Source organism: Acaromyces ingoldii, assembly GCF_003144295.1.
Source record: "Acaromyces ingoldii strain MCA 4198 unplaced genomic scaffold FA10scaffold_5, whole genome shotgun sequence".
NCBI classification, from domain to species: Eukaryota; Fungi; Basidiomycota; class Exobasidiomycetes; order Exobasidiales; family Cryptobasidiaceae; genus Acaromyces; species Acaromyces ingoldii.
The window spans coordinates 1,698,076-1,718,943 of NW_020290251.1; the positions used below are offsets into that span (position 1 = coordinate 1,698,076).

General features: G+C 63.6%; 13 protein-coding genes across 13 annotated transcripts; 10 read left to right on the forward strand and 3 right to left on the reverse strand.

Moving 5' to 3' along the window:
• Positions 1 to 2: 2 nt before the first annotated feature.
• On the reverse strand, positions 3 to 2,023 carry FA10DRAFT_303647 (thioredoxin-domain-containing protein; the record flags this gene model as incomplete). Its single annotated transcript, XM_025525262.1, has 2 exons — positions 1,439 to 2,023; positions 3 to 1,368 (listed from the first exon to the last, which is right to left on the reverse strand). The coding sequence occupies exons 1-2, from the start codon at positions 1,933 to 1,935 to the stop codon at positions 3 to 5; spliced, it is 1,863 nt and encodes a 620-aa protein (XP_025375914.1). The 5' UTR covers positions 1,936 to 2,023.
• Positions 2,024 to 2,166: 143 nt separating this feature from the next.
• Positions 2,167 to 3,483, forward strand: FA10DRAFT_233022 (UAA-domain-containing protein; the record flags this gene model as incomplete). The annotated part of the gene is made up of 1 exon (XM_025518932.1): positions 2,167 to 3,483. A coding segment is annotated over one exon (1,317 nt), but the record flags the coding sequence as incomplete, so codon positions are not given.
• A 138-nt stretch (positions 3,484 to 3,621) lies between these two features.
• Positions 3,622 to 4,288, forward strand: FA10DRAFT_244417 (putative RPA12-13.7 kd subunit of DNA-directed RNA polymerase I). Its single transcript, XM_025519346.1, has 3 exons — positions 3,622 to 3,809; positions 3,892 to 4,150; positions 4,214 to 4,288. The coding sequence occupies exons 1-3, from the start codon at positions 3,665 to 3,667 to the stop codon at positions 4,221 to 4,223; spliced, it is 414 nt and encodes a 137-aa protein (XP_025375916.1). The 5' UTR covers positions 3,622 to 3,664; the 3' UTR covers positions 4,224 to 4,288.
• On the reverse strand, positions 4,281 to 8,245 carry FA10DRAFT_281156 (hypothetical protein; the record flags this gene model as incomplete). The annotated part of the gene is made up of 4 exons (XM_025523667.1): positions 6,245 to 8,245; positions 6,011 to 6,042; positions 5,032 to 5,839; positions 4,281 to 4,970 (listed from the first exon to the last, which is right to left on the reverse strand). Exons 1-4 carry the CDS (start codon positions 8,168 to 8,170, stop codon positions 4,281 to 4,283), a joined length of 3,456 nt encoding a protein of 1,151 aa, XP_025375917.1. The 5' UTR covers positions 8,171 to 8,245.
• Positions 8,246 to 8,379: 134 nt separating this feature from the next.
• On the forward strand, positions 8,380 to 10,419 carry FA10DRAFT_255091 (hypothetical protein; the record flags this gene model as incomplete). The annotated part of the gene is made up of 3 exons (XM_025519752.1): positions 8,380 to 9,618; positions 9,859 to 10,164; positions 10,324 to 10,419. Exons 1-3 carry the CDS (start codon positions 8,503 to 8,505, stop codon positions 10,417 to 10,419), a joined length of 1,518 nt encoding a protein of 505 aa, XP_025375918.1. The 5' UTR covers positions 8,380 to 8,502.
• FA10DRAFT_268880 (S-adenosyl-L-methionine-dependent methyltransferase) lies at positions 10,392 to 11,466 on the reverse strand. Its single transcript, XM_025522517.1, has 3 exons — positions 11,146 to 11,466; positions 11,014 to 11,080; positions 10,392 to 10,949 (listed from the first exon to the last, which is right to left on the reverse strand). The coding sequence occupies exons 1-3, from the start codon at positions 11,406 to 11,408 to the stop codon at positions 10,581 to 10,583; spliced, it is 699 nt and encodes a 232-aa protein (XP_025375919.1). The 5' UTR covers positions 11,409 to 11,466; the 3' UTR covers positions 10,392 to 10,580.
• Positions 11,467 to 11,633: 167 nt separating this feature from the next.
• On the forward strand, positions 11,634 to 12,251 carry FA10DRAFT_288249 (hypothetical protein; the record flags this gene model as incomplete). Its single annotated transcript, XM_025524191.1, has 3 exons — positions 11,634 to 11,982; positions 12,057 to 12,104; positions 12,172 to 12,251. 3 exons carry the CDS (start codon positions 11,634 to 11,636, stop codon positions 12,249 to 12,251), a joined length of 477 nt encoding a protein of 158 aa, XP_025375920.1.
• Positions 12,252 to 12,256: 5 nt separating this feature from the next.
• On the forward strand, positions 12,257 to 14,640 carry FA10DRAFT_171904 (hypothetical protein). Its single transcript, XM_025518221.1, has 3 exons — positions 12,257 to 12,683; positions 12,746 to 13,185; positions 13,252 to 14,640. The coding sequence occupies exons 1-3, from the start codon at positions 12,584 to 12,586 to the stop codon at positions 14,515 to 14,517; spliced, it is 1,806 nt and encodes a 601-aa protein (XP_025375921.1). The 5' UTR covers positions 12,257 to 12,583; the 3' UTR covers positions 14,518 to 14,640.
• FA10DRAFT_272958 (putative DPH5-diphthamide methyltransferase) lies at positions 14,636 to 15,716 on the forward strand (the record flags this gene model as incomplete). Its single annotated transcript, XM_025523150.1, has 2 exons — positions 14,636 to 15,174; positions 15,239 to 15,716. 2 exons carry the CDS (start codon positions 14,636 to 14,638, stop codon positions 15,714 to 15,716), a joined length of 1,017 nt encoding a protein of 338 aa, XP_025375922.1.
• Positions 15,717 to 15,955: 239 nt separating this feature from the next.
• On the forward strand, positions 15,956 to 16,642 carry FA10DRAFT_303657 (hypothetical protein; the record flags this gene model as incomplete). Its single annotated transcript, XM_025525263.1, has 2 exons — positions 15,956 to 16,292; positions 16,353 to 16,642. A coding segment is annotated over one exon (323 nt), but the record flags the coding sequence as incomplete, so codon positions are not given.
• On the forward strand, positions 15,956 to 16,813 carry FA10DRAFT_268882 (putative guanine nucleotide-binding protein gamma subunit). The gene is made up of 2 exons (XM_025522518.1): positions 15,956 to 16,292; positions 16,353 to 16,813. Exon 2 carries the CDS (start codon positions 16,398 to 16,400, stop codon positions 16,644 to 16,646), a length of 249 nt encoding a protein of 82 aa, XP_025375923.1. The 5' UTR covers positions 15,956 to 16,292; positions 16,353 to 16,397; the 3' UTR covers positions 16,647 to 16,813.
• Positions 16,814 to 17,099: 286 nt separating this feature from the next.
• On the forward strand, positions 17,100 to 18,509 carry FA10DRAFT_268883 (heme peroxidase). The gene is made up of 4 exons (XM_025522519.1): positions 17,100 to 17,265; positions 17,352 to 17,371; positions 17,439 to 17,670; positions 17,744 to 18,509. Exons 1-4 carry the CDS (start codon positions 17,241 to 17,243, stop codon positions 18,457 to 18,459), a joined length of 993 nt encoding a protein of 330 aa, XP_025375925.1. The 5' UTR covers positions 17,100 to 17,240; the 3' UTR covers positions 18,460 to 18,509.
• A 988-nt stretch (positions 18,510 to 19,497) lies between these two features.
• On the forward strand, positions 19,498 to 20,248 carry FA10DRAFT_172002 (hypothetical protein; the record flags this gene model as incomplete). The annotated part of the gene is made up of 1 exon (XM_025518223.1): positions 19,498 to 20,248. A coding segment is annotated over one exon (606 nt), but the record flags the coding sequence as incomplete, so codon positions are not given.
• Positions 20,249 to 20,868: the final 620 nt, after the last annotated feature.

Genomic DNA, 20,868 nt, shown 5'->3' on the forward strand with positions numbered 1-20,868 from the left:
CTTCACAGCTCTTCATGCGTGACCTTCTTTGGTTTGTCCTTGCCGTGCTCGCTCTTCTTTGACTTGTCCTCGCCCTTGTTTGACTTGCTGTCATCGTGCTCGATCTCCTGTGGCTCGTCCCCATCCGGCAGCGGGTTGGCGGCGTCGGTGCGCTCAAAGACGTCCTTGCCGCTGTCGCGCTCGCTGAGGCGGCCCTTGACGAGGTCGATCATGTCGTCGACCTGCTTGCGCTGGCGCTGCGTCATGATGCCCGCCATGCGCGTCCGGTCCGCCTCGAGCTCGTCGAGGAGCCACTTTTCGCTCTGCCATGCCAGCTCGCGCGCCTTTTCTGGGTCGCGCGCCAGGAGCGCCTCGGCCTCGCGCTGCGCCTCTTCGTACACGTCGGCGTGCTCCTCGCTCCACTCGACGTCCTCGCCCGACATCCACTTTTCAAACTGGGCCATGAGTGCGCGGCCCTTTGCTTTGAAGGGTGACGATGCCCCCTCCTCCTCGCCTTCCGAGTCAAAGAGCTTGCCGAGGGCGTCTGACGCGCGTCCGCCGGCGTCGTCGAGGGCCTTTTTGGCCCTGTCCATGAGGCCTTCCTTTTCGTCGCCGTCGGCCGTCTTTTCCTCCTTCTTGGCTCGCGGGCTGCGCATCTGCTTCTGCCGCTTGGCCTCCTCCTGGACCTGCTTGCGCTGTGCGCGGATCTCGTCGGCGAGCTGGCCCGCGCGCTCAATGTCGAGCATCTTGCCCCGGAACGTCTCGCGCATCGGCTCCTCGGTGTCCATCAGCGGCTCGTCTTTTGACTCTGCATCTTCCTTCTGCTGCTGCTCCTCCTCCCTGGTTGGCTCTCCGCCAGGCTCGCTGACGCGGATGTGCGTCTCCGTCTGTGCGTCGTCGCCCGCGGCGTAGCTCGATGCATACGTGCCCGGCCGGCCAAAGTCGTTCTTGGCCGCCTTCCACTCGACGAAGCCGCCGTCGGGGACGATGTTCTCCTTGTCGCCGTCGTAGTATTCCACCGGCGGCTTCGCAGGGGCCTTCTTGGGCTTGACCGTCGGCGCCTTCTTGGCGGCCTTCTTGGGCGGCGCGGCGGCCTTCTTGCCCACCTGCGCACCCATCTTGGGCACCACCTCGTCGAGCCAGCGCTTCACGGGCCAGTACTTGAGCTTGCCGGCATACGTCTCAAACTCGCTCTTTTCCAGCTCGACGCCCGTGGAGCGCGCGGGGAGGATGACGAGGACGGGCAGGTCGCGCTCGGTGGCCATGTCGAGGCCCAGGGCGAGGCGCGCAGCGGAGCGCACGACCTGCTCGTCGCCGCGCATGTGCGCAAAGTCGACCGACGAGCGGAAGTCGAGCGCGAGGGAGCGGTACACGGGCGAGGCCACCGGTCTATTTCAACTCGTCGTCAGCAGGCAGCTTTACACAAGAGAGAATGCGCAAAAGAGAAGAAGAGACGTACCGCGTGCTGAAGAGGATGACCTTGGGCCGCTCCACGTCCTTGTCGACCCAGACCTGCAGCTCGGCGGCCTGGAGCTTGCGCGCACTCGCGGGCAGCAGGCCCTCTGCGTACGTGACGAGGTCCTGCTCCGTGCGCTCGCGCTCGTAGTCCCTCGGCAGACGGCGCTTCGAGGCGGGGAAGACCTTGATGGTGGGGAACCCACGGACGCCGTACTTGGCACACGTGGCCTTGTTGGCCTCGGCGTCGCAGTCGACATTGGCAAACTTGACGACGCCGTCGAGCTTGGAGGCGGCGCCGTGGAAGTGGGGCACGAGGCGCTGGCAGTGGCCGCACCAGGGCGCGGTAAAGGCGACGAGCGTGGGCTTCTCGATGGCCAGGACCTCTTTGCGAAAGTGCGATGGATTCGCCACGTTGACCACCGGCGTGCGGTCGGGGAAGAGGGCGGCGCTGGCCAGGCTGGCAAGCAGCAGCAGCACAGCAACGGCGACCCGGCTCATCCTTTTTCTACTTCTTCTTTGTTGTCGTCGGGGCGCCCCTCTACTCGTCGCTGTAGAAGAAGCGAGCGAGCGATGATGTGGGTTGTCTCTTCCACGTCAGTCCCCAAGTCTAAATATCGGCCGTAAAAAATAAAGCTCGCACGCGCCTGCCTGGCTGCTGCCTGCCCCGGCCGAGTGCAGCCAGCCCGCGCGCGCGCATCTTGCTTGCTTCTTCTTACTAAGTTTAGCCTGAGATCGCCTGATTCACTCACTCACTCTTCCCCAAAAGCAAGCAGGCGAAGTCAGAGTGCGATGACCGGGGCCGCGTACATGCTGGCACTCGTGCCAGAGTGGTCGCTGACGCTCTCGCTCATCTTTGGCGGCTGCTGCGCCAACGCCTACTACCTCGAGGAGGCCACGCGGCAGCAGCCCTCGTGCGGCACCCTCCTCACCTTTCTCCACTTTGCCTGCACCACCCTCCAGACGCTGCCCGGCCAGCTCGAGTGGAAAGACACTACTGCGTTTCCACGCCTGCGCACGCCCGCCGTGCCCGTGTCGCGCTGGGCGATGCAGGTGCTCCTGTACTTTGCCAGCTCCCTGCTCAACAACTCGGCCTTTGCCTTTCACGTCCCCGTCCCCGTCCACATCATCTTTCGCAGCGGCGGCCTCGTCGTCAACATGGCCCTCGGCTGGCTCATTCACCGGCGCCGCTACTCGGCCCTCCAGATTGTGTCTGTCGTCGCCGTCACGGGCGGTGTCATTGCCGCGACGCTGGCCACGACGCCGTCGTCAGAGGCAGCTTCTTCTTCTTCGACGACTGCCGTCAGCTCGCTCACGTACTTCAGCGGCATCGGCCTCCTCGTCCTCGCCCTCGTCCTCTCGTCGCTCATGGGCCTCTACCAGGAGGGCACCTTTGCCCAGTACGGCAGCCAGCACTGGCGCGAGGCCCTCTTCTACAACCACTTTCTCAGCATGCCCCTCTTTGCCATCCGCCGCGGCACCCTCGCCGCCGAGTGGGCCCAGGCCAAGGCCGGCCCGCGCGTGCACATTGGGCCGTCATATTCCACCACGGCAGGCAAGGCGCAGGGAGGGCTGCTCGGCCTCGACGTGCCCGCGCTCTTTCCCTCGCTCCTGCTCAACATCCTCACCCAGCTCCTCTGCATCAACGGCGTCAACCGGCTGACGGCGCAGGTGTCGAGCCTCACCGTCACGCTCGTCCTCGTCGTGCGCAAGGCCGTCAGCCTCGCCATTTCTGTTCTTGTGCTTGCCCCTGCACGCGGCGAGGCGCAACAGGAGGGCGTCGTCATGCTTGCGGCGGGCGCCGCCGCCGTCTGCCTCGGCACCGTGGGCTACGCCGTCGGGGCCGGCCAGCAGCAGCGGCGCGCGGCGGCCGACAAGGCGCAGCACGAACAGACGGACAAGGCGCGGCACGAACAGAAGGACAAGGGCAGCGTACAGGACGGGAAGCTCGCACAAGCAGGCCGAGCATCATCAATAGAACAGACAGCAGGAAGCACCGCACTAGACTCATCCTCCTCGCAGGCCAGGCTGCGCGCCAGGAAGCAATAGCCGCCGCCACCTTGGAGCAATAGCCGCCATCTTGAGCAATAGCCGCCATTTGTATCCTACTAATAGCTCGCTCACGTGTCTCTGGAAGAAAAAAAAAAGTTTAAAAATTTAGAAGGAGACTGTGTGTGTGTCGTTTCCCATCTCAACAAAAGACCCGATCGAACAGCAGCGGGTAGCGACAATGGCCTCTTCGTCGCGCCAGGCCACCGTGGGCGACAAGGTGGGCTCGCTGCTCTTCTGCCCCGCCTGCGGCTCGCTGCTCGATGTGCCGTCGGACGAGGACGTGATCAAGTGCGAGCCGTGCGGCCACGTGCAGGATGCCTCGCGTGAGTCGTCTCTCTCCCTCTCTCTCTCCCCTCTTCCCCCTCTGCTCTGCGTGTGAAGTGAGACTGACACATCTAACACCAGTCTACGACAACCAGACAATCATCACGACGTCGCACCCCTCGGCGTTTCCCTCGGCCCTGCGGCGCGCGCGGCAGCTCGTGCAGACAAAGTCGCCCAGCGAGGCCCAAGCCGCCGCCCAGGAAGACGAAGCGACGATCCGCGAAAAATGCCCGGGTTGCGGCCACGACGAGATGCGTTTTCACACGCTCCAGCTGCGCAGCGCCGATGAGGGCAGCACCGTGTTCTACACGTGCCCCAAGTGCAACTACAACTTCAGCCAGTGAGTGTGACCCCTTTCGTCAGTGCGCATGGTCTTGGCAGAGGGCTGACTAGTGGAGCACAGGAACAACTGAAGAGAGAGAAGTGCCACTGTATTTGTACTTGTGTATTGCTTGATAATGAATCTACTACTACTGGCAGCAGGCTGGCTTCTCGCCGACCGACAGCAGGCTCGGCGGGCGCGCCCAGCGGCCCAGGGCGTAGTTTGCGCGAATGACGACGAGGTCGAGGGCCATGCCGACCGAGTCGCGGAGCAGGGCAATCTTGCTGCCCTCGACCTCGGCCCACTGGACGGCGACCTCTGCGATGGGCACGGGCAGGCGGAGCAGCACGTCGTCGCGCAGTCCGTCCCTGTGCGTGGCCTCTTCCTGCCCTTCCCTATGCTTGGCCTCTCCCTGTGCGGCCTTGAGGTTGGTGGACTCGGCTCCTCCGTTGCTCGTCTGTGCCTGCCTTGCCTCGCCGTTGCTGGAGGGTCTCCGCCGCCGCCACTCGTGCCCACGCGCAGCAGCATCGAGCAGCGTCGCGCGGCTCGCCATCTCGGCGAGCAGCAGCAGCTCGACATCAAAGATCCAGCGGTCGATGTGTGCGCGCGGAAAGACGACTTGTGCCGTGGGCCGGCTGAAGAGCTTGAAGCCGCACTGGGTGTCGCGGATCGCGGGCTGGGCCGGCAGCGCGACGCGAGCTCCATTCCCGCCGCCACGACGGCCAAACACAGACGCAGGGGCGAGGCGCGCGAGGAGCGCAGACGGCGAGGGCGGGCGCAGCAGCAGGGCGAGGACGAGGTGGAAGGCGTGCATGAGAAAGTTGCGCACAAACGAGCGCTGCAGCCGGCGGCACTCATCAGCATGCATTCACTGACCAGAACAAAGGCGGGTGACTCACCTGCACGACGGCCTCGCTGCCGACGAGGTGGGCGCGGCTGCCGCAGACGACGCCGTGGCCGGCACCAGTCTGAATGCGCGCCAGCTCGCGCGACAGCACGCGCAGGTCGGCAAAGCGGCTCGCGCCGTCGGCATCGGCAAAGAGGATGACGCGGCCGCGCGCATGGAGCACGCCGTGGCGCACCGCGGCGCCCTTGCCGCAGTTGATGCCCATGCGCACGACGCGGACCTGCTGTTGTCCCGCGGCGTACTCGGACGCGATGCGCGCCGTGTCGTCGGTGGAGCCGTCGTCGACGACGAGGATCTCGTACGAGTCGAGGCGGCCCACGAGGGCGTCTCGCACGCCGCGTCCGTCGTCGTTCTCGTCGTCGTTCTCGTCACTAAGACTGCCTTTTGAATCGCCGACATCGCCCACGAGGCTCTCGCCGCGCACACGCACGCCGTCGAGCCATGCAACGGCCTCGTCGAGCATACGAGTCAGCCGGCGCGCCTCGTTGTATGCAGGCACCACGACGCTGAGCTGCACCGACGCCTCGTCGCCAACGAGGCTCGCCAGCTTCTCCTCTTCATCTCGCCCCTCTGACTTTGCACGATGGTCGTAGTACACGGACGCACACGCGGGCAGGCGCCGCCGCTGTGTGCTGGGCGAGAGCACGACGAGGGCCGGGTAGAGGAGCACGAGGCCGAGGAGCGGCGGGCCGAGCAGGAGCGCAGTCAGGTACGGCGAGGCGGCATACGCCTGCGCGAGCATGCCAGGCGTCGCCGCGAGCGCATCGTGGCCGGGGCAGCACGACGCCATTCCCGCGCTGCTTTTGCGAGAAGAAAGTAAGCGTGTGTGTGTGAGAGAGAGAGGCAGAGAGATTCTCGCCTGATTCCAACCTGAGACTGGCAAAATAAAGTGTGTGCGCGGCGACGCTTCTTTTTGGGCGTCTCAATTTCCAATCTGACCAGCCAAGCCACGCGCGCGGCCGAGCGCACACCGCCGCCGCCGCCGCGCCGTCGTCGCCAATCGCTGCTTTTACGTGCTCACTCGAGCAGAAGAGACACACATGTAGATGTAGATATAGGGGAGGAAGCAGATCGGGATAGAGTACAGTGAATGAATTGAGTGAAGAGGAGCCGTCTACAGATGCCTAGTCTAGCTCAATGGCCGAGCCCTCGTCGGCGCCCGTGGCCCCGTGCGCGGTGCCGTTGCTCATGGCCGGAGCAGCCACCCTTGCCCTTTTTGCCGCCGGTGCCGAGTCTGCCTCCTCGCCGGCGCCTCGTGCCTCCTTCTCAGGCTCCTGCCGCGCGCGCTTCTTGGGCGGCAGCGGCGTCTGCACCTCCTCGACGGCGCTGTCGTCGTCATCATCATCGTCGCCGTGGCCGTGCTTGTTCCCTGGCAGCTTGGCACGGTCCTTGATCGCAGGCAGCGCATCAGCCGGACCGACATCGATCACACCGTCGCCGGCTGGCAACTCATCGAGAACAAGGTTGAGGCTGGCCTTGGCGCCGTCGTCGTCGACGAGGGTGAGCGTCATGCCCGGCGCGAGGCCGACGTCGGCGAGCGGCTTGTCGACGTTGTCGTCAAAGTCCTCGTCGGCGAGCAGGCGCGTGCCCTCGTATACCTCGATGCCCTCCGCGTCAAAGCCCAGCCCGCCGTGCTCGCGAGCCTGGCGCGCGAGGCGGACGACGTGGCCAATTGTGCACTTGCGCACGTCGACGCACGCGCGCATGTACACGTCCTGGCACACGCCGCACGCGGCATTGGGCGCACCCAGGCGCGCACTCGTCAGGAGGCGGGTGCCGTTGGAGCGCGTGAGCGTGATGAGGCGCGCGCGCGCCCAGTCGCGGCCCAGGGCGTGGAGCAGCTGCAGGACCTGGGCGCCCGCCGTGACGGCATTCGTCGACGCAATGGCAGGGATGATGTTGCCGGCCATCTCCTTGACCTGGAAGCGCGTCTGCTCGCCGATGCCGTACACGCGGCTGCGCAGGTTCGCCGTCGCCGTGACGAAATCAAGCGCATCGTCGTCGTCCTTGTCAAACGACTGCGGCTCGCCACTGGCGCGCGCACGCCGGGCCAGCGCCACGAGGCTGCGCTGGAACAGCTGCACCGTCTGGCGGAGCGAGAGGCGCTGCTGGTCGCGCAGGTTGCTTTCTCCTCTTTCTTCCTGTGGTTGCCTCTCCTCGTCGGTTGCTCTCATCGCCCCATCGAAGGCCAGCGGGACGGGCCGCCGGCGGGCGCGCCACATGTCGTCCATGCTGAGCAGGCGCTCGACGTCGTGCTTGAAGACCTTGTCGAAGACGCTTCTGGCTGCCTTGACTTCTCTCTCCTCGCCTGCCTCGCCTGCCTCGTCATCCTCATCCAGCGCAAGCACGCCCTCGCGCACACGGCGCATCTCGCTCGCCTCTTTGCGCAGGCTCGCAATCTCGTCGGCATTCTCGCCCTCGGCAAGCGCCTTTTCCAGCTCCGCGTCCTCGCTCTCGTCCTGCGCGCCAAACAGCTGGCCAAAGAGCCACGTCTTGGCCCACACGACGCAGTGCACGGGCGCCGAGGGCGTGGAGCGGATGGTGCAGACGGGGTACGTGCGCGGCGTCACTTTGCCCACGCAGTCAAAGCACTCGGTCGTGCCTGGACAGATCGGCTGCACCTGCCCGTTGAAGCCCGTCGTGCCACTCTCGACGAGGGGCACGCCCGTCTGGACGCACATCGCATTCACCCAGCGCCGCGCATCGAGATTGTCCAGGGCGTTGCACACGGCGTCGAAGTGCGCGAAATACGTCCAGCCAAAGGCGCGGGTATCCTTGATGTTGGCGTGGTGGGGCGCCACCGAGGCCTGGGCGACAAACTGGCGCGCAGTGGCGGCAGCGACGAGCGCCTTGGGCCGGCCGATGTGCGCCTTTTGGAACAAGAACTGCCGGTTGAGGTTCGACAGGTCGATTGTGTCGAGGTCGATGATGTCCACATGGCCGACGCCGACGAGGACGAGGTTCTTGAGCAGCTCGCAGCCGATGCCGCCGGCGCCGACGACGAGGACGCGCGCCGTGCGGAGCCGCTCGGCGAGCGCAGGGCCCAGGATCGTGCGTGCGTACGCATGCCGCGCGTGCTCTCCACCCGCTGCTGCTCCTGTCCCGTTCATCGGCGTCGAAGCAGCAGCCATTCTTCTTCTTCTTCTTCGTCGCTTGGAAGAGTCGTCCGCCTGAGTGAGCGAAGAAGCGATGGATTCCGTCAGACGGGGGTCCGCGCGCAAATTGACAGACGCGTGGCCAGGGATCCATCCACTTTATGTCCGGTGGACCACGGAGAAAAGTGGGAAAAGAAAGAGGAAAAGTTGGAAAAAACAAACACGCAATCTTCTCGTCGCAGATCCCATCTCACACGATCGAAGAAGCGCGACGGAAGGCCAAGATTTCGAGAGTTTTGCAGGCGGGCCACGAGTGAGAGTAGGAGTACGAGATCTCGAGAGCACACGGGCCGCTGGACGGGAGGCGCATGCAAAGGGCCGTGCACCGCATCGCAGGCAGGCTCGTTGGTGGACCGGCGGCGCGACGCACGATGGCGTCCCTTTCCCCCTCAGCCTCGATGGCAGCGGCAGGTACGACTGAGACCCGGACTCCACGACTCACACGGCTGGCGGTGCCGGCGAGCGTCGAGCGGCTGCCGCGGCTCGAGCCCGGGAGCGCCGCCGCCGAGGCGTTTGTGCAGCAGACGGCCGCCGATCCGAGCGGGTTCCTCGACGGCCTCCGGGACCAATTCACGCTGCGGCTGCCCCTCGTGGGCCTGCGCATCGCTGGGCGGCAGGCGACGCGGATCCAGGCAGAGCCGGCGATCAAGGGCGCGGTGCTGCGGCTGCCCAAGGTCAAGCACCTGCTGCCCGACGACGCGGGCGATGCGTCGCGGCGCATTCTCCTGCTGAATGTCGCCGCCGTCGACGATCTCGACGAGCGGGCGCGGCACTTTCTGGAAGAGGCCGCTGCTGCCAGAGAAGAAGAAGAAGGCCACGCCCAGCCCACGCAGCAGCACCTCACCGTCGACTACGGCCACTGGACGGCCGACGAGGTGCTGGGCGCGCTGCTGCCGCTCGGCCTGCCCGAGGGCACGCCCACCGCCTTTACCTCGACGGGCCACATTGCGCACCTGAACCTGCGCGCCGACTACCTGCCGTACCGCCACGTGATCGGGCAGGTGATCCTGGACAAGAATGCCCGCATGGTGCGCACCGTCGTCAACAAGCTCGACACCATCGATGCCGAGTTTCGCTTCTTTGCCATGGAGCGCCTCGCAGGTGCCGACGACTATGCCGTCGTCCTGTCCGAGGGCGGCTGCTCGTTTGCGTTTGACTTTCGCACCGTGTACTGGAACTCGCGGCTACACGCCGAGCACGCACGCCTCGTGGCGCGCTTTGCGCCCTACGCCGTCGTCTGCGACGTCATGGCCGGCGTCGGGCCATTTGCCGTGCCCGCCGCACGTAAAGGCTGCTGGGTGCTCGCCAACGACCTCAACCCCGCGAGCCACGCGGCGCTGTGTGCCAATGCCGCGCGCAACCACGTCGCGGCCAATGTGCGGCCGGCGTGCCTCGACGGGCGCGACTTTATCCGGCGCAGCATCGTCGATTGCTGGAATCAGCCGTTTGAAGGACGGCCGCTGGGCGGCGATGCGGCGGCGCTGCGCCAGGCGAGCAACGTCAAGAGCAGCAAGGAGCGCGCACGCGAGGAGCACGAGCGCCGGCGCCGGCAGCGGGAGCAGGCGCAGGCCAAGCAGCAGAAGCAGCAAAACCAGGAGCAGCAGCAGGGCAAGCAGCAGGGCAAGCAGCAGGACAAGCAGCAGATGGAGGGACAGGACAAGGAGCAAAAGCAGGAGCAGAAGGAGCCGGCAGCCATCTCGCGCGCACCCCCGCAGCGGCTCATCGACGACTTTGTCATGAACCTGCCCGCGTCGGCGCTCGAGTTCCTCGATGCCTTCCGGGGCGCATACAGACCCATCGCCGGGCCCGAACTGGACGCCGAGGTAGCCCGGCGCGCCTCCGAAGAGGGCACGGCGGCCTGGCCCATGGTGCATGTCCACTGCTTCACAAAGGACCTCGAGCGGCCCCACGAGGACATCTGCGCGCGCGCAAGCCACATCCTCGGCCTTGGCGATGGGCCACGCCGCCTCGTGCCGCCGCCCTCGCCCCCGCCGGACCGCCGCGCGCTCCTCTCGACGCTCGTCGCCGCCAAGGCGCGGGGTGCTTCACCGACGGTGGAGAAGAAAGAGCAGCAGCAGGAGCAGCAGCAGACGACCGACGATGGTGGAGGCAACACACCCACACCCGAGCTCAGCCTGCACTACGTGCGTGCCGTGGCGCCCAACAAGGACATGTACTGCCTCTCCTTCCGTCTCACGCCCTCGATTCTCTTTGACGAGGCATGATGACTAGTAGCAGATCGACGAGCAATGTATTTCTACCCATGAGTGATTGGGGTGACCAGAGTGACTGGAGTGACCAGAGTGATTGGGGTGACCAGAGTGACTAGAGCGGAATGAGATGAGAGGAAAGGAGGAGGAGTGGTGGGAGAAGAGGAAGAAGGCCCTCACGGCCGCGTGCCCAGGCCGAGGACAAAGGCAAAGGCGTCGCTGGAGCCGTCTTCGAGCGTCTTGTCTTGGCTGAAGCTGCGCGTGACGCTGATGTCCGCAAGGCCCGCGCCGACGAGGAGGCTTTGCATCTCGGCGTGCGTGAGCCCGTGGCGCTCGACGTCGCCGTGCTTGTGGGCCGGGTGGAACCGCTTGGCGTGCTCGCCGTCGTTTTCGAAATCGGACAGCGCGAGCAGCGCACCAGCACCCGGCCGCAGCGTGGCGGCGACGACGTTGACCGTGTCGGCCATATGCTCAATGTGGTGCAGCGTCAGGTGCATGTAGGCCACGTCGAAGCGCTGGCCCTGCAGCACGGGGTCATCGGGGTCCTGCATCCCAAGCGCGTTTCAGCTCTCTTGCCTCTGTGCTACAATAACGACGAGCAGGACGCACCTCGAGCAGCTTGGCGTGGCCCTGCATCTTGTGCCCGCCCTCGACCCTTTCGCGCTTGGCGTTGAACCTGGGCGCACGCAAAGCATCAGCCACATCTCTCTCTCCGTGAACGCAGTGGCCGGCCCGACTCACATCGAGATCATGCCCGTGCTCGCATCGACACCCACGATGCGCTCGACGCCCACACAGCGCGCCAGGCGCTCGCTCACCAGGCCCGTCCCGCAGCCGAGGTCCAGGACAGCGAGGTTGGCGCCCGCCTGCGTCAGCCGTGGCTCGTGCGCCAGGAGCGCCTCGTAGAAGGCCTGCGACGAGCGCACCACCTCGGGCTTGCTGTCCCATGCAGCCGCCTCGGCGTCGAAGCGGCTCGGCGGCAGCGCTTGCGATGGCGTCGACATGGCTCTGCTTCTCTTTAGGCCGTAGGTCTGTATGTGCCTGTGCCTGTGTCTGTGTCTGTGCCGGTGTGGAGAGAGGTCAGTGCGGGGGTGCGACGAGACACGTGATTTCAAACGCGAGGCTGCAATTGACACTTGGAGGCGGCCGTTTCGACAAGAGCTTCAAGATTCGACCAGGCCCAACCAGAGACTTGGCCAGTTGAAGTGGGAGAGAAGAGAGACCAAGCCATGTCGACGCTCGCCGCGGCTGCAAAGGGCGACGCGGCGCCGCTCTCGACGACGCCCGCGCTCAAGTCCGGCTCTGGCGGGGCGAATGCAGCAGCAGGAGCAGCGACAACAACTACAACGACGGGAACGGGAACGGCAACGGGGACAGCAGCAACGACAAAGGACAGCGAGGTGCCGCTGGCCGGCTCGGCGGCACCTGCAGCACCTGCCCTGGCCGCGGGCCCGGTGACGGACATGGGCGCCTTTGGCCAGATCTCGTCGCCCCACGAGCTCACCGACTGGGTCGACGGCGTCCTCGACCAGCTCGAGGCGCGCTTCGCCTCGATGTCCTCCCAGGTCGACCTCCGCAGTGCGTGGCCCGTTGCTCTTGCTTTACTGGCTCTAATTACAGACTGACTCGCAATGTGCCGCGCGCCCACACAGTGAAGGAGATGAGCGAGCGCATCGACGCGCTCGAGACGTCCATCGAAGGTGAGTGAGCGCGCAGCATTAGCGCCCAGATATAAGGAAAGAAGCAGAGGCTGAGCAGATGAAATAGACCTCATCACGGGCGCCACGGCCCCAGTCCCTGCGCAGCACACCGGCAGCGGCGGCACCCAGGGCCCGCAGGACGAGTAGAGAGGGGCAGGCGCACATATGTATTTGTACAGTAGAGACACAGGTGCGAACTTCTAGCTGGCCGTCTTCGAGGCAGAGAGGGGACTGTCCCTCTGATCTATCCCTTGCGCATGAGTGCTCTGATACAAAGGTACCGTCTGCACCGCTCTGTGTGCTTGAGAGGTAGTCGGGGTGACTTGCCTGTGGATGACGGCGGCACACGCACGCGTCGCACGAGTCGCGGGAGTCGGGCATGGACCCATCGCTCTCGAAAGTGCACGCAGTCTAAATGGTAGTGCCAGGCGCACCAGTCAGATCATCGAGAGAGCGAGCATCGGTATCGGCATCGACAAATGGACGCAGCGGACCGGGGCTCGCGCATCGTCGTGCTCTCGCCCTGGGCACAGACGCATGCGCACCTGGCGCACCCGCAACTCGTCGCCCTCGTCCAGTGTGAGTCAGGTCGGCGCGCTCCCTCAGAGAGAGACAGAACGAGACTGACAGCGGACCTGCAGCCATTGTGGCGCAGGACGAGCACGAGGACGGCGAGGCGGCGATTGCATGGACGATCTCGAACCGGTACTACACGGCCGAGGTGCACTTTGAGGTGCTTGCCTGCCAGCTGTTCCACACGCGCGCAGGCGCAGGCGCAGCGACGCAGCTGTCGTCGAGGCGTGTCAAGGGCGTGCCCAGTCGAGATCGGCCGCCAGACGATGATGAGTCCGAAGACGGCGGGGAAGGCGAAGAAGAGGAGGAAGAGCAAAAAGAAGAAAGAGAAGACGATGCGGCGCTGCAGGCGCGTGTCAGGGATGTGTTTGAGGCACTCGACCGGCCGGCAGGCGGGGCAGCGCGGGTGCGAGCGACGCCCGGCGCCATCGATGACGAGGCGGTGCGGCACATCGCCACGCACCTCGATGGCGTCGATGCTGTCGTGCTCGTCGTGGACCGCAGCCAGGTGAGTGCTGCTTCTGCCCCTTTTCCTCTATCTTTCTGAGTTCACGCATGCAACGCCGCGACACAGCCGTACAGCGAGCACGAGAAGCTGCTGGCCGCCCTCGAGCAGAGCGACCTCGGCCTCTCGGGCTTCGACCTCGCCGTCAGCCTCGTCGTTGCGCTTCCCCCGCCGCTTCGCCCACTGGAGCCTGCCTCTTCCTTGGACGACTATGGCCCAGGCCCCTCGACGCGAGCCTCTGCAGGCCCTGCCGAGCAGGTCCTCGACCTCTATACGGGCCACGGCTGGGAATTTGTCGACCTCCTCGACGACGACGACAACGACGATCTCCTCTCGGCACTCTCTGGCTCTGACCCTGGCTCCGATGCTGAACCTGGGACGATTGAAGAAGAAGAGGAAGAGGAGGCAGGAGCAGCCGAGGAAAAGGGCCTGGAGCGCGTGAGGGAGGCACTCATGACGCATACATGGCCCAACCTCGTGCGCAAAGACGGCGACGAGGCGCGGGCCGCACGCAGTGCCCGCCTGGCCCAGGTCCGCAGCGAGGCAGGCCAGCAGCCCCGGGCACCTGCACCCGGCGGCGCAAACGGCTTCTCCGACTGGCACGGCGGCGATGGCCTCGACGGTGACGAAGACGAAGATGAATTCCAAGACGACCCATTGGATGTCTTTGACCTGGCCAGACTGCCGGGGCAGGGCGATGCTGGAGCTGAGCCGACGGCGCAGGACGAGGCCCTCGCGCGGGCCTTTCTCGACCGCATCAACGACGCCCAACGAGCAGGCCTCTTTGCGCAGCAGCCGCCTTCCTCCGCTGCTGCTGCTGCTACGGTGGGCAGTGGAGGTGGTCAGCACAGAGACGTGCATCAGGAGCTCGAGGACTTTCTGGCGAGCGAGGATCCGGCCTGGCCGGGGCTTGCCTCGGCGCAGAGCACGACTGCGGCTGCGACTACGACCAGGGCTACGGCCACGGCTACGGCCAGCAGTACCGCAGAAGCGTGGCCAAAGAGTGGTGCAGCGGAGCAGGATGGTGCCGACGCCTTCGATGACGACTTTTCAGACTTTGTCAGCGGCCAAGCTCAGCACGAGGGCGAGGACAAGGATGGGGAGCTCCTTTCAAGTCACGGTCAAGCTTCGTCCGCGATGACCACAGCACCAGGCGGACCGGGCATTGAATTCGAAGCAACGCTGAGTGCAGTGCAGGCCCAGGCCGAGCGGGTCAGATCAATTGCAGACCCCGAGAAGCGGCGCGAAAAGGCAGCAGAGGTGTCGCTCGCCTTTGCTCAGATGGTCCTCGGTGGTGCGCCTCCTTCGCCGTCGTCGTCGCCTCTTGAGGACTGAGAGAGGAGAAAAACTCCCGTGTCCCGAAAAGCCCAAAAATTTAATCTTTTTTCTTCTCCATCTCTCTCGCACGCTCGCGCGTCAGAAGGAGCTGCTCTGTCGGAGAAGAAGAGCAAACATGGTCCTCTACGTCATTGGGCTGGGCCTGTGGGACGAAAAGGACATTACGCTGCGCGGGCTCGAGGCGGTGCGCGGCAGCGTCGAGGTGTACCTCGAGTCCTACACGTCGATCCTCATGTCCGAAGGCTACCACGGCCGGCTCGAGGCGCTGTACGGCCGGCCGATTGTGCTCGCCCACCGCGAGGTCGTCGAGCTGCAGGCCGACGACATCCTCGCCAAGGCCGCCGAGGCCGACGTGAGTTTTCTGGTCGTGGGCGACCCGCTGAGCGCGACGACGCACACGGACCTCATCCTGCGGGCGCGCGCCAAGGGCGTCGCCGTGCGCATCATCCACAACGCCAGCATCATGACGGCCATTGCCTCGAGTGGCCTGCAGCCGTACAACTTTGGCCAGACGATCAGCGTGCCCTTCTGGACCGAGGCATGGCGGCCCGACAGCTGGCTCGCGCGCATCGCCGAGAACATGGCCATCGGCAACCACACACTCGTCCTGGGCGACATCAAGGTGCGAGAGCAGAGCCAGGCGGACATGGCCAGGTGCGTCCACCAGACTCTGTGGCCTTCTCTTATCGCTGAAATGCAGCTGACTGAGGCAGAACAGAGGCATCGAACGGTACCAGCCGCCGCGCTACATGCTTGTGCCCCAGCTCATCACCCAGCTCCTCGCCGCCTCCCAGCACCACGCCGGTGCGGGCGCAGAAGGCAACGGGCAGCCGGTGCTGTCGGCCGACAAGACATTGGCCGTGGCGCTGTGCCGCATGGGCACCGATTCGGAGCTGATTGTGTCAGGCACGCTGGGTGAGCTGCTGGCACTGGCGTCGCCTTCGGTCGACGAGGCGCGCGCGGACGAGGCCGAGGACGACGCCGATGAGATGGCCAGCGAGGAGCAGCTCGACGAGCGGCGTGCCCAGCGTGCTGCCGCGCGGGCCGTCAAGGCCTATGGCCCGCCGCTCCACAGCCTCGTCCTCGTCGGCCACCGGCTGCACCACCTCGAGCGAGACTATGCGGGCATGTACAAGGCCCCGGGCAGCCGCTGGGACGAGGTGGCGAGGGATGTGTACGGGGTTACCATCGAGTGATTGTTCAGTCTTTGTATCAATGGCATCGCATTCTAGACACATTCATCCCTCAGTCCGTCGCCTATCAGTGGACATCTTCTCGCCTAATTGTGTGTATGTGTGTGGCTTTTGTGTGCCTTGAGTGACTTTGGGAGAGAGGGGAAAAGCCATTGCTCCCCCAAAGACGCGCTAAATTGCAAAGTTGGAATTGGGCACCGCATGACTTTACCCCGTCTGTCTCTCCCACCTGTCTCGTCTCATCTCGTCGCATCTCGCACCTCGCACCTCGCACCCCGCACCTTGTTCACCGCCTGTCAAGGCAGCAGCTGTCCTTTACGCGCCGCCAATCCTCGTTCGTCTGTCGTCTACGTCGTTCCCCCAGCGGGTCTGTGTCCCAGCAGCTGTTCGCGCACGTGTAGAGAGTAGAGCGGGCGTCCTTATCGTCATCGTCAGCGCACGCCAGGAACGAGCAGTCTCAGCACACGAAAATTATCCCTCGTCCGGCCTTGTGTCCATCCCAGTCTTACGAAGCCCCGCTGCCTCTCACAGTCGCACGATTTCTGACAGCACGGTCGTTCGATAGAGCCCGAGACCAAGGTGAGGAGGCGCTCTCTCCTTTTCCCTGTGAGCCACGACTCACACCTCTTCTGTCGACAGCACGAACACACACCCATTCTCTAGCAGTAGAAGCACACACGCAAGATGAACCAGAAACGGCCGCACCAGCAGTCAATGTCGGAGATGAAGCTGCGCCGGCTGACGGAGCACAATGCGCGCCTGCGCGAGGACCTCGACCGGCCCCGGGTGCGCGTCTCCGAGGCGAGCAGCAGCCTGATCCGCTTCACAAAGAGCACCCGCGACTACCTCGTCCCTAGCGTCTGGGGCCACGTCGACAAGAAGGAGGACCCGTACCAGCCCCACTCGGGCGGCTGCACCTGCTTGGCCATGTGAGCTTTCCCCCGCTCCTCTTGCCCCCCAAGGCTTGTGGCGTGGTACACCTCACCTCTTCCCCTTTCTCTTCTCTCTCATCACTGTCTGGGCTGTCACGTAGTCGACTCATTCACTCTCAACCAATTCATTGATATCTGCGCTCTCACGATGCACACTGCTCACGATTTGCACTCCCATGAATCACACTCTCGCACTGGGAGAGCAGGCTGCCCAGGAGAGCGACGAGTTGCACTGGCGTGACTAAATTAAACGTCAGTGACAGACTAAAAACAAATGACAGATCAAATGACCGATCTGAAGGACTTGACGTGTTTGCCGGCTGCCGGCCTCTCCCGAACGCCGAAAGGGGAACGATTAGATCAGGCGCGGATTTTTTTTCGAAAAAGTTTCGAAACATAGAGGGCGTTTCACGATCCTGCTTTCAACGCGCGCGCAGGCGGCCTTCCAGGGTTACTGTACTGTGCGAGGTCACGAGAGAACGCGGACGAGAGGCCGATTCGATAAGGGAGCGAATCAAACGAGGGCATTTGCGACTTCATCCCCGCAAACCACCATCATCCCTTTCCTCTCTCCTTCGCCACTGTAGTAGCAACCATGTCGAAGCCTGGCGACTTTGAAGGTGAGTAAGCAGCGCGAGTGTGTTGGCCTCCACCGTGCCAGTCAGTGGCGCTGACATTTCCCCTTTCTCTCTCCCCCTCTCTGAAGCGGTCCGAAAGGACATTGTGGTGAGTCTTGCCAGTCTTTCTTCTTTCTCATGCCTCTCCAGTGCTGACGAGTAGACACTGGCAACAGGGCATCCTCAAGCAGAAGCCCTACGACGACGGCTCGATCGGCCCCGTGCTCGTGCGCCTGGCGTGGCACGCCAGCGGGACATACTGCAAGGACAGCGACACCGGCGGCTCCAACGGCGCGGGTATGCGCTACGAGGCCGAGGGTGGCGACCCGGCCAACGCAGGCCTCCAGCACGCCCGCGTCTTCCTCGAGCCCATCAAGGAGAAGCACTCTTGGATCACCTACAGCGACTGTGAGTCTTGCCACCATTTTTTTTTTCTTTTTATCGACTATCGCTGACTCCATCGCTGACTCCTGAGCCACAGTGTGGACGCTCGCAGGTGTCGTCGCCATCAAGGCCATGGGCGGGCCCGACATCGCCTGGAAGGCCGGCCGTAGTGACTTTGCCGACGAGACCCTGCTCCCACCACGTGGTCGACTCCCCGACGGCTCCCAGGCCCAGGACCACCTCCGCCACATCTTCTACCGCATGGGCTTCAACGACCAGGAGATTGTCGCCCTCTCGGGTGCGCACAACCTCGGTCGGTGCCACGCGGACCGGTCCGGCTTCGAGGGCGCGTGGGTCAACAACCCGACGCGGTTCAGCAACCAGTACTTTAAGCTGCTGCTCAAGCTCAAGTGGGAGAAGAAGCAGCTCAACCGCGACGGTGCGCCGTGGCAGTGGGTCGCCCGCTCCGCCGGCATGGACGACGACGACGAGCCGCTGATGATGCTCCCGACCGACTTTAGCCTGACCCAGGACGCCGAGTTCCGGCCGTGGGTGGAAAAGTACGCAGAGGACCAGGAGCTGTTCTTCCGCGATTTCAGCAACGTCTTTGCCAAGCTCATCGAGCTCGGCGTCTACCGCGACGAGGACGGCATCGCCCGCTTCTCGCACCTCGAAAAGGGCAAGGCCGAGTACCGGAGCGCGCCCCAGAAGAGCGCCACGCCCCAGGGCCCCGGCGCCGGCAAGGACGGCGAGGCGAGCAAGGCCGCCGAGGAGAACAAGACGGGCGTGCCCGCCATGCGCGCCAAGCTCTGATCTCCCTGTCTCACATATAGATTCCTATACACCAAATAGATTCCGTAGCATTTTTTTTTCGGTGGTTTTGTGGTCAACTTGTGTGCGCCGTGAAGAAGTTGCTGGAGGGTGCAAGTGCCCGTGTCGCGCCCGCAGCGATCTGATCGAGGGATTGGCCAATTCGAGGCCTCCCTGCCGTCTTTGCCTTCTTCTCTCGCATGGCACGGCTCGAGCGCGGGCTGCAGCCTGACCAGGTTGAAGTGCTGATGAGCTTCTCGCGGGCGCGACGTCGGCGAGGGCCACAGCATGTGCTTGCTTTCTAGAATCACATCTCCAGGGTTCGAGGATACCCCTCTCTTGTACGTCTGAGAGTGGTGGGCAATGAAGTGAAGAAGGCTAGCTTTGACTTTGAAGAGCTCGACAGGAAGATCTCGACTTCGAGCAATGACAAGGAAATCGGTCACGCCTCACCAAAGGCGAGCCGGGCACAGGCAAGCAAGCCACCTGTCAAACTGATGTCAAATTTGTAATCATTTAGTCTCTGAGACCGCGTCATGTATACTACTAATGTGCAAAGTCCCGCCGCCGGCAAGGCAGTACATCGACATCGGCAGCGGGCCACTAGTGCTGCCACTGGGTCATGGTGCCTCCTGAACACTCGGCCGGGTATCACGCACACAGCCCAGACTCTGCAGGTGCCTACACATCGGATCGGAGCTTGTCGAGAAAAAGATAAAGAAAGGGAAAAGTGGACCTGGGAGTTCGTGCCTCCCCACCTTTCCCGTCTCGTGTGACGCGGGAAGCAATTGGTCCTCTCTTCTTTATTTTATTCCAGGGCAAAACCAAAGGGTCAATCGGTGACAGGGACGGGAGCCGCATACCTCGCAGCCGCTTCAGGCAAGGTGCCTTTGCCAAAAAAAGAAAAAAGAAAAAATTGGATCCAAAAAACATAAACCAGCAGCTGCTTTTGTGCGTTTGTGTGTGTGTTTGACTTTCTTTTACTTTTTTAGAACGGGAGAGGCCCGTGCCCCCACAGCTTCTACCGCGAAAGAGGGAGAGGGCCCGGGCTTCGATCGTAACGGGGACTGCTTCGAGCGTCCCCGGGCTCGGTCTGATAACCCTGTCGCCGCCGCCGCCAGGCTTGCTCCTGTCCACGAAGGCGACACGGCAACCCAAGCGTGGCACAATGACGGGCAACGCCGTCCTGTCGCGCATTGCGCTCCTCGTTGTCGCGCTCCTCGTCTCGTGCGCATCGCTCGTCGCATCGGCCCCCAGCGCAAATCGCGAGGCTGCTCAAACGACACGGTACGCACACCCTTCCACATTCTGCAAGTCGTACCTCAACGAGCGCAACCTCGCCGCGGCCGCCTCGCCCGAAGGGCGCGGCGTGCGACAGACGCTGGCCGAGGCACGGCAGCGGCGCCTCGAGTCGGAAGGCCACTCCAACGGAGAGCTCGCGCGCGCCTGCCTCGAGCTCCTCAACAACGGACCCACACCCCCACCGGGCAACCGCGCAGCGGAAGAGATCGACTATGGGAAAGAAGCAGCGAGCGGCAAGGATGGGGCCATGAGCAGGAGAGAGCTTCTGCTCAGACAATGGATCAATGCCGCTGCCTCGCCCTGAAGAGCCTAATGATAGAGATTTCGTCTCTCATCACCCGCTAGCAAGCCCACGCCCTCATTGCTCCCTCTTTTTGGTTCACCTGCCTCTTGACGAGGCCAGGCATTCCCTTTCTCGTCTTCAGCATCTTTTCAATGTATTCATACCCAGCCGCTCTTGCCAACTCACTCTTCTCTGTCAGAATTCCAGCATTTTAATCATCCCTCGTCTCAGTCTGCCAAGTCCTTCTGCCCGATGATTGCGGTCACACGCATGGATCATGACATTGACGGAACGGGAGAACAGGCTGCATTACAGCGCAGCAATTCGTAAAGTGAACGAGTAGCAGCACCGAAGGACGCTGGATGGGGGCATGGGGTCAGCAATGCGATCACGGGCGACGAAGATCGAGTGTCCAGGGCCTGCTTCTCTCACCTCTCGTTGCTTTAGAGCATATCCTCCAAAGGGATATTTACAAGACAGCGTAACAGACAGCAGAAACATTTGAGGAAGCGACCGCACCGCGTCTCATCGAATGGCTTCGGCGGCCTGCGATTTTCTGGCTTCTTACGCTCTGCATCGGTGCAAGCTGGTCAGTCTTGTGGACATGGGAGCAGACGAGAAAAGCGTAAGCCTCATAGGGGCAATCGACATGGGGAGAGACAGAATGAGGAAGGGAGGAGATTTGAAGTGCAAGATGAATGATCTTACCTAAAAATGGGGTCGAAAACACTCAATGAGCTCCCAACTTAAGCTGATGCATAAGTAAGCTTCACAGGGACAACAGCAGCAGTGTTCAAAGGAATGCATCCAGGATGTCCAGCACGAGC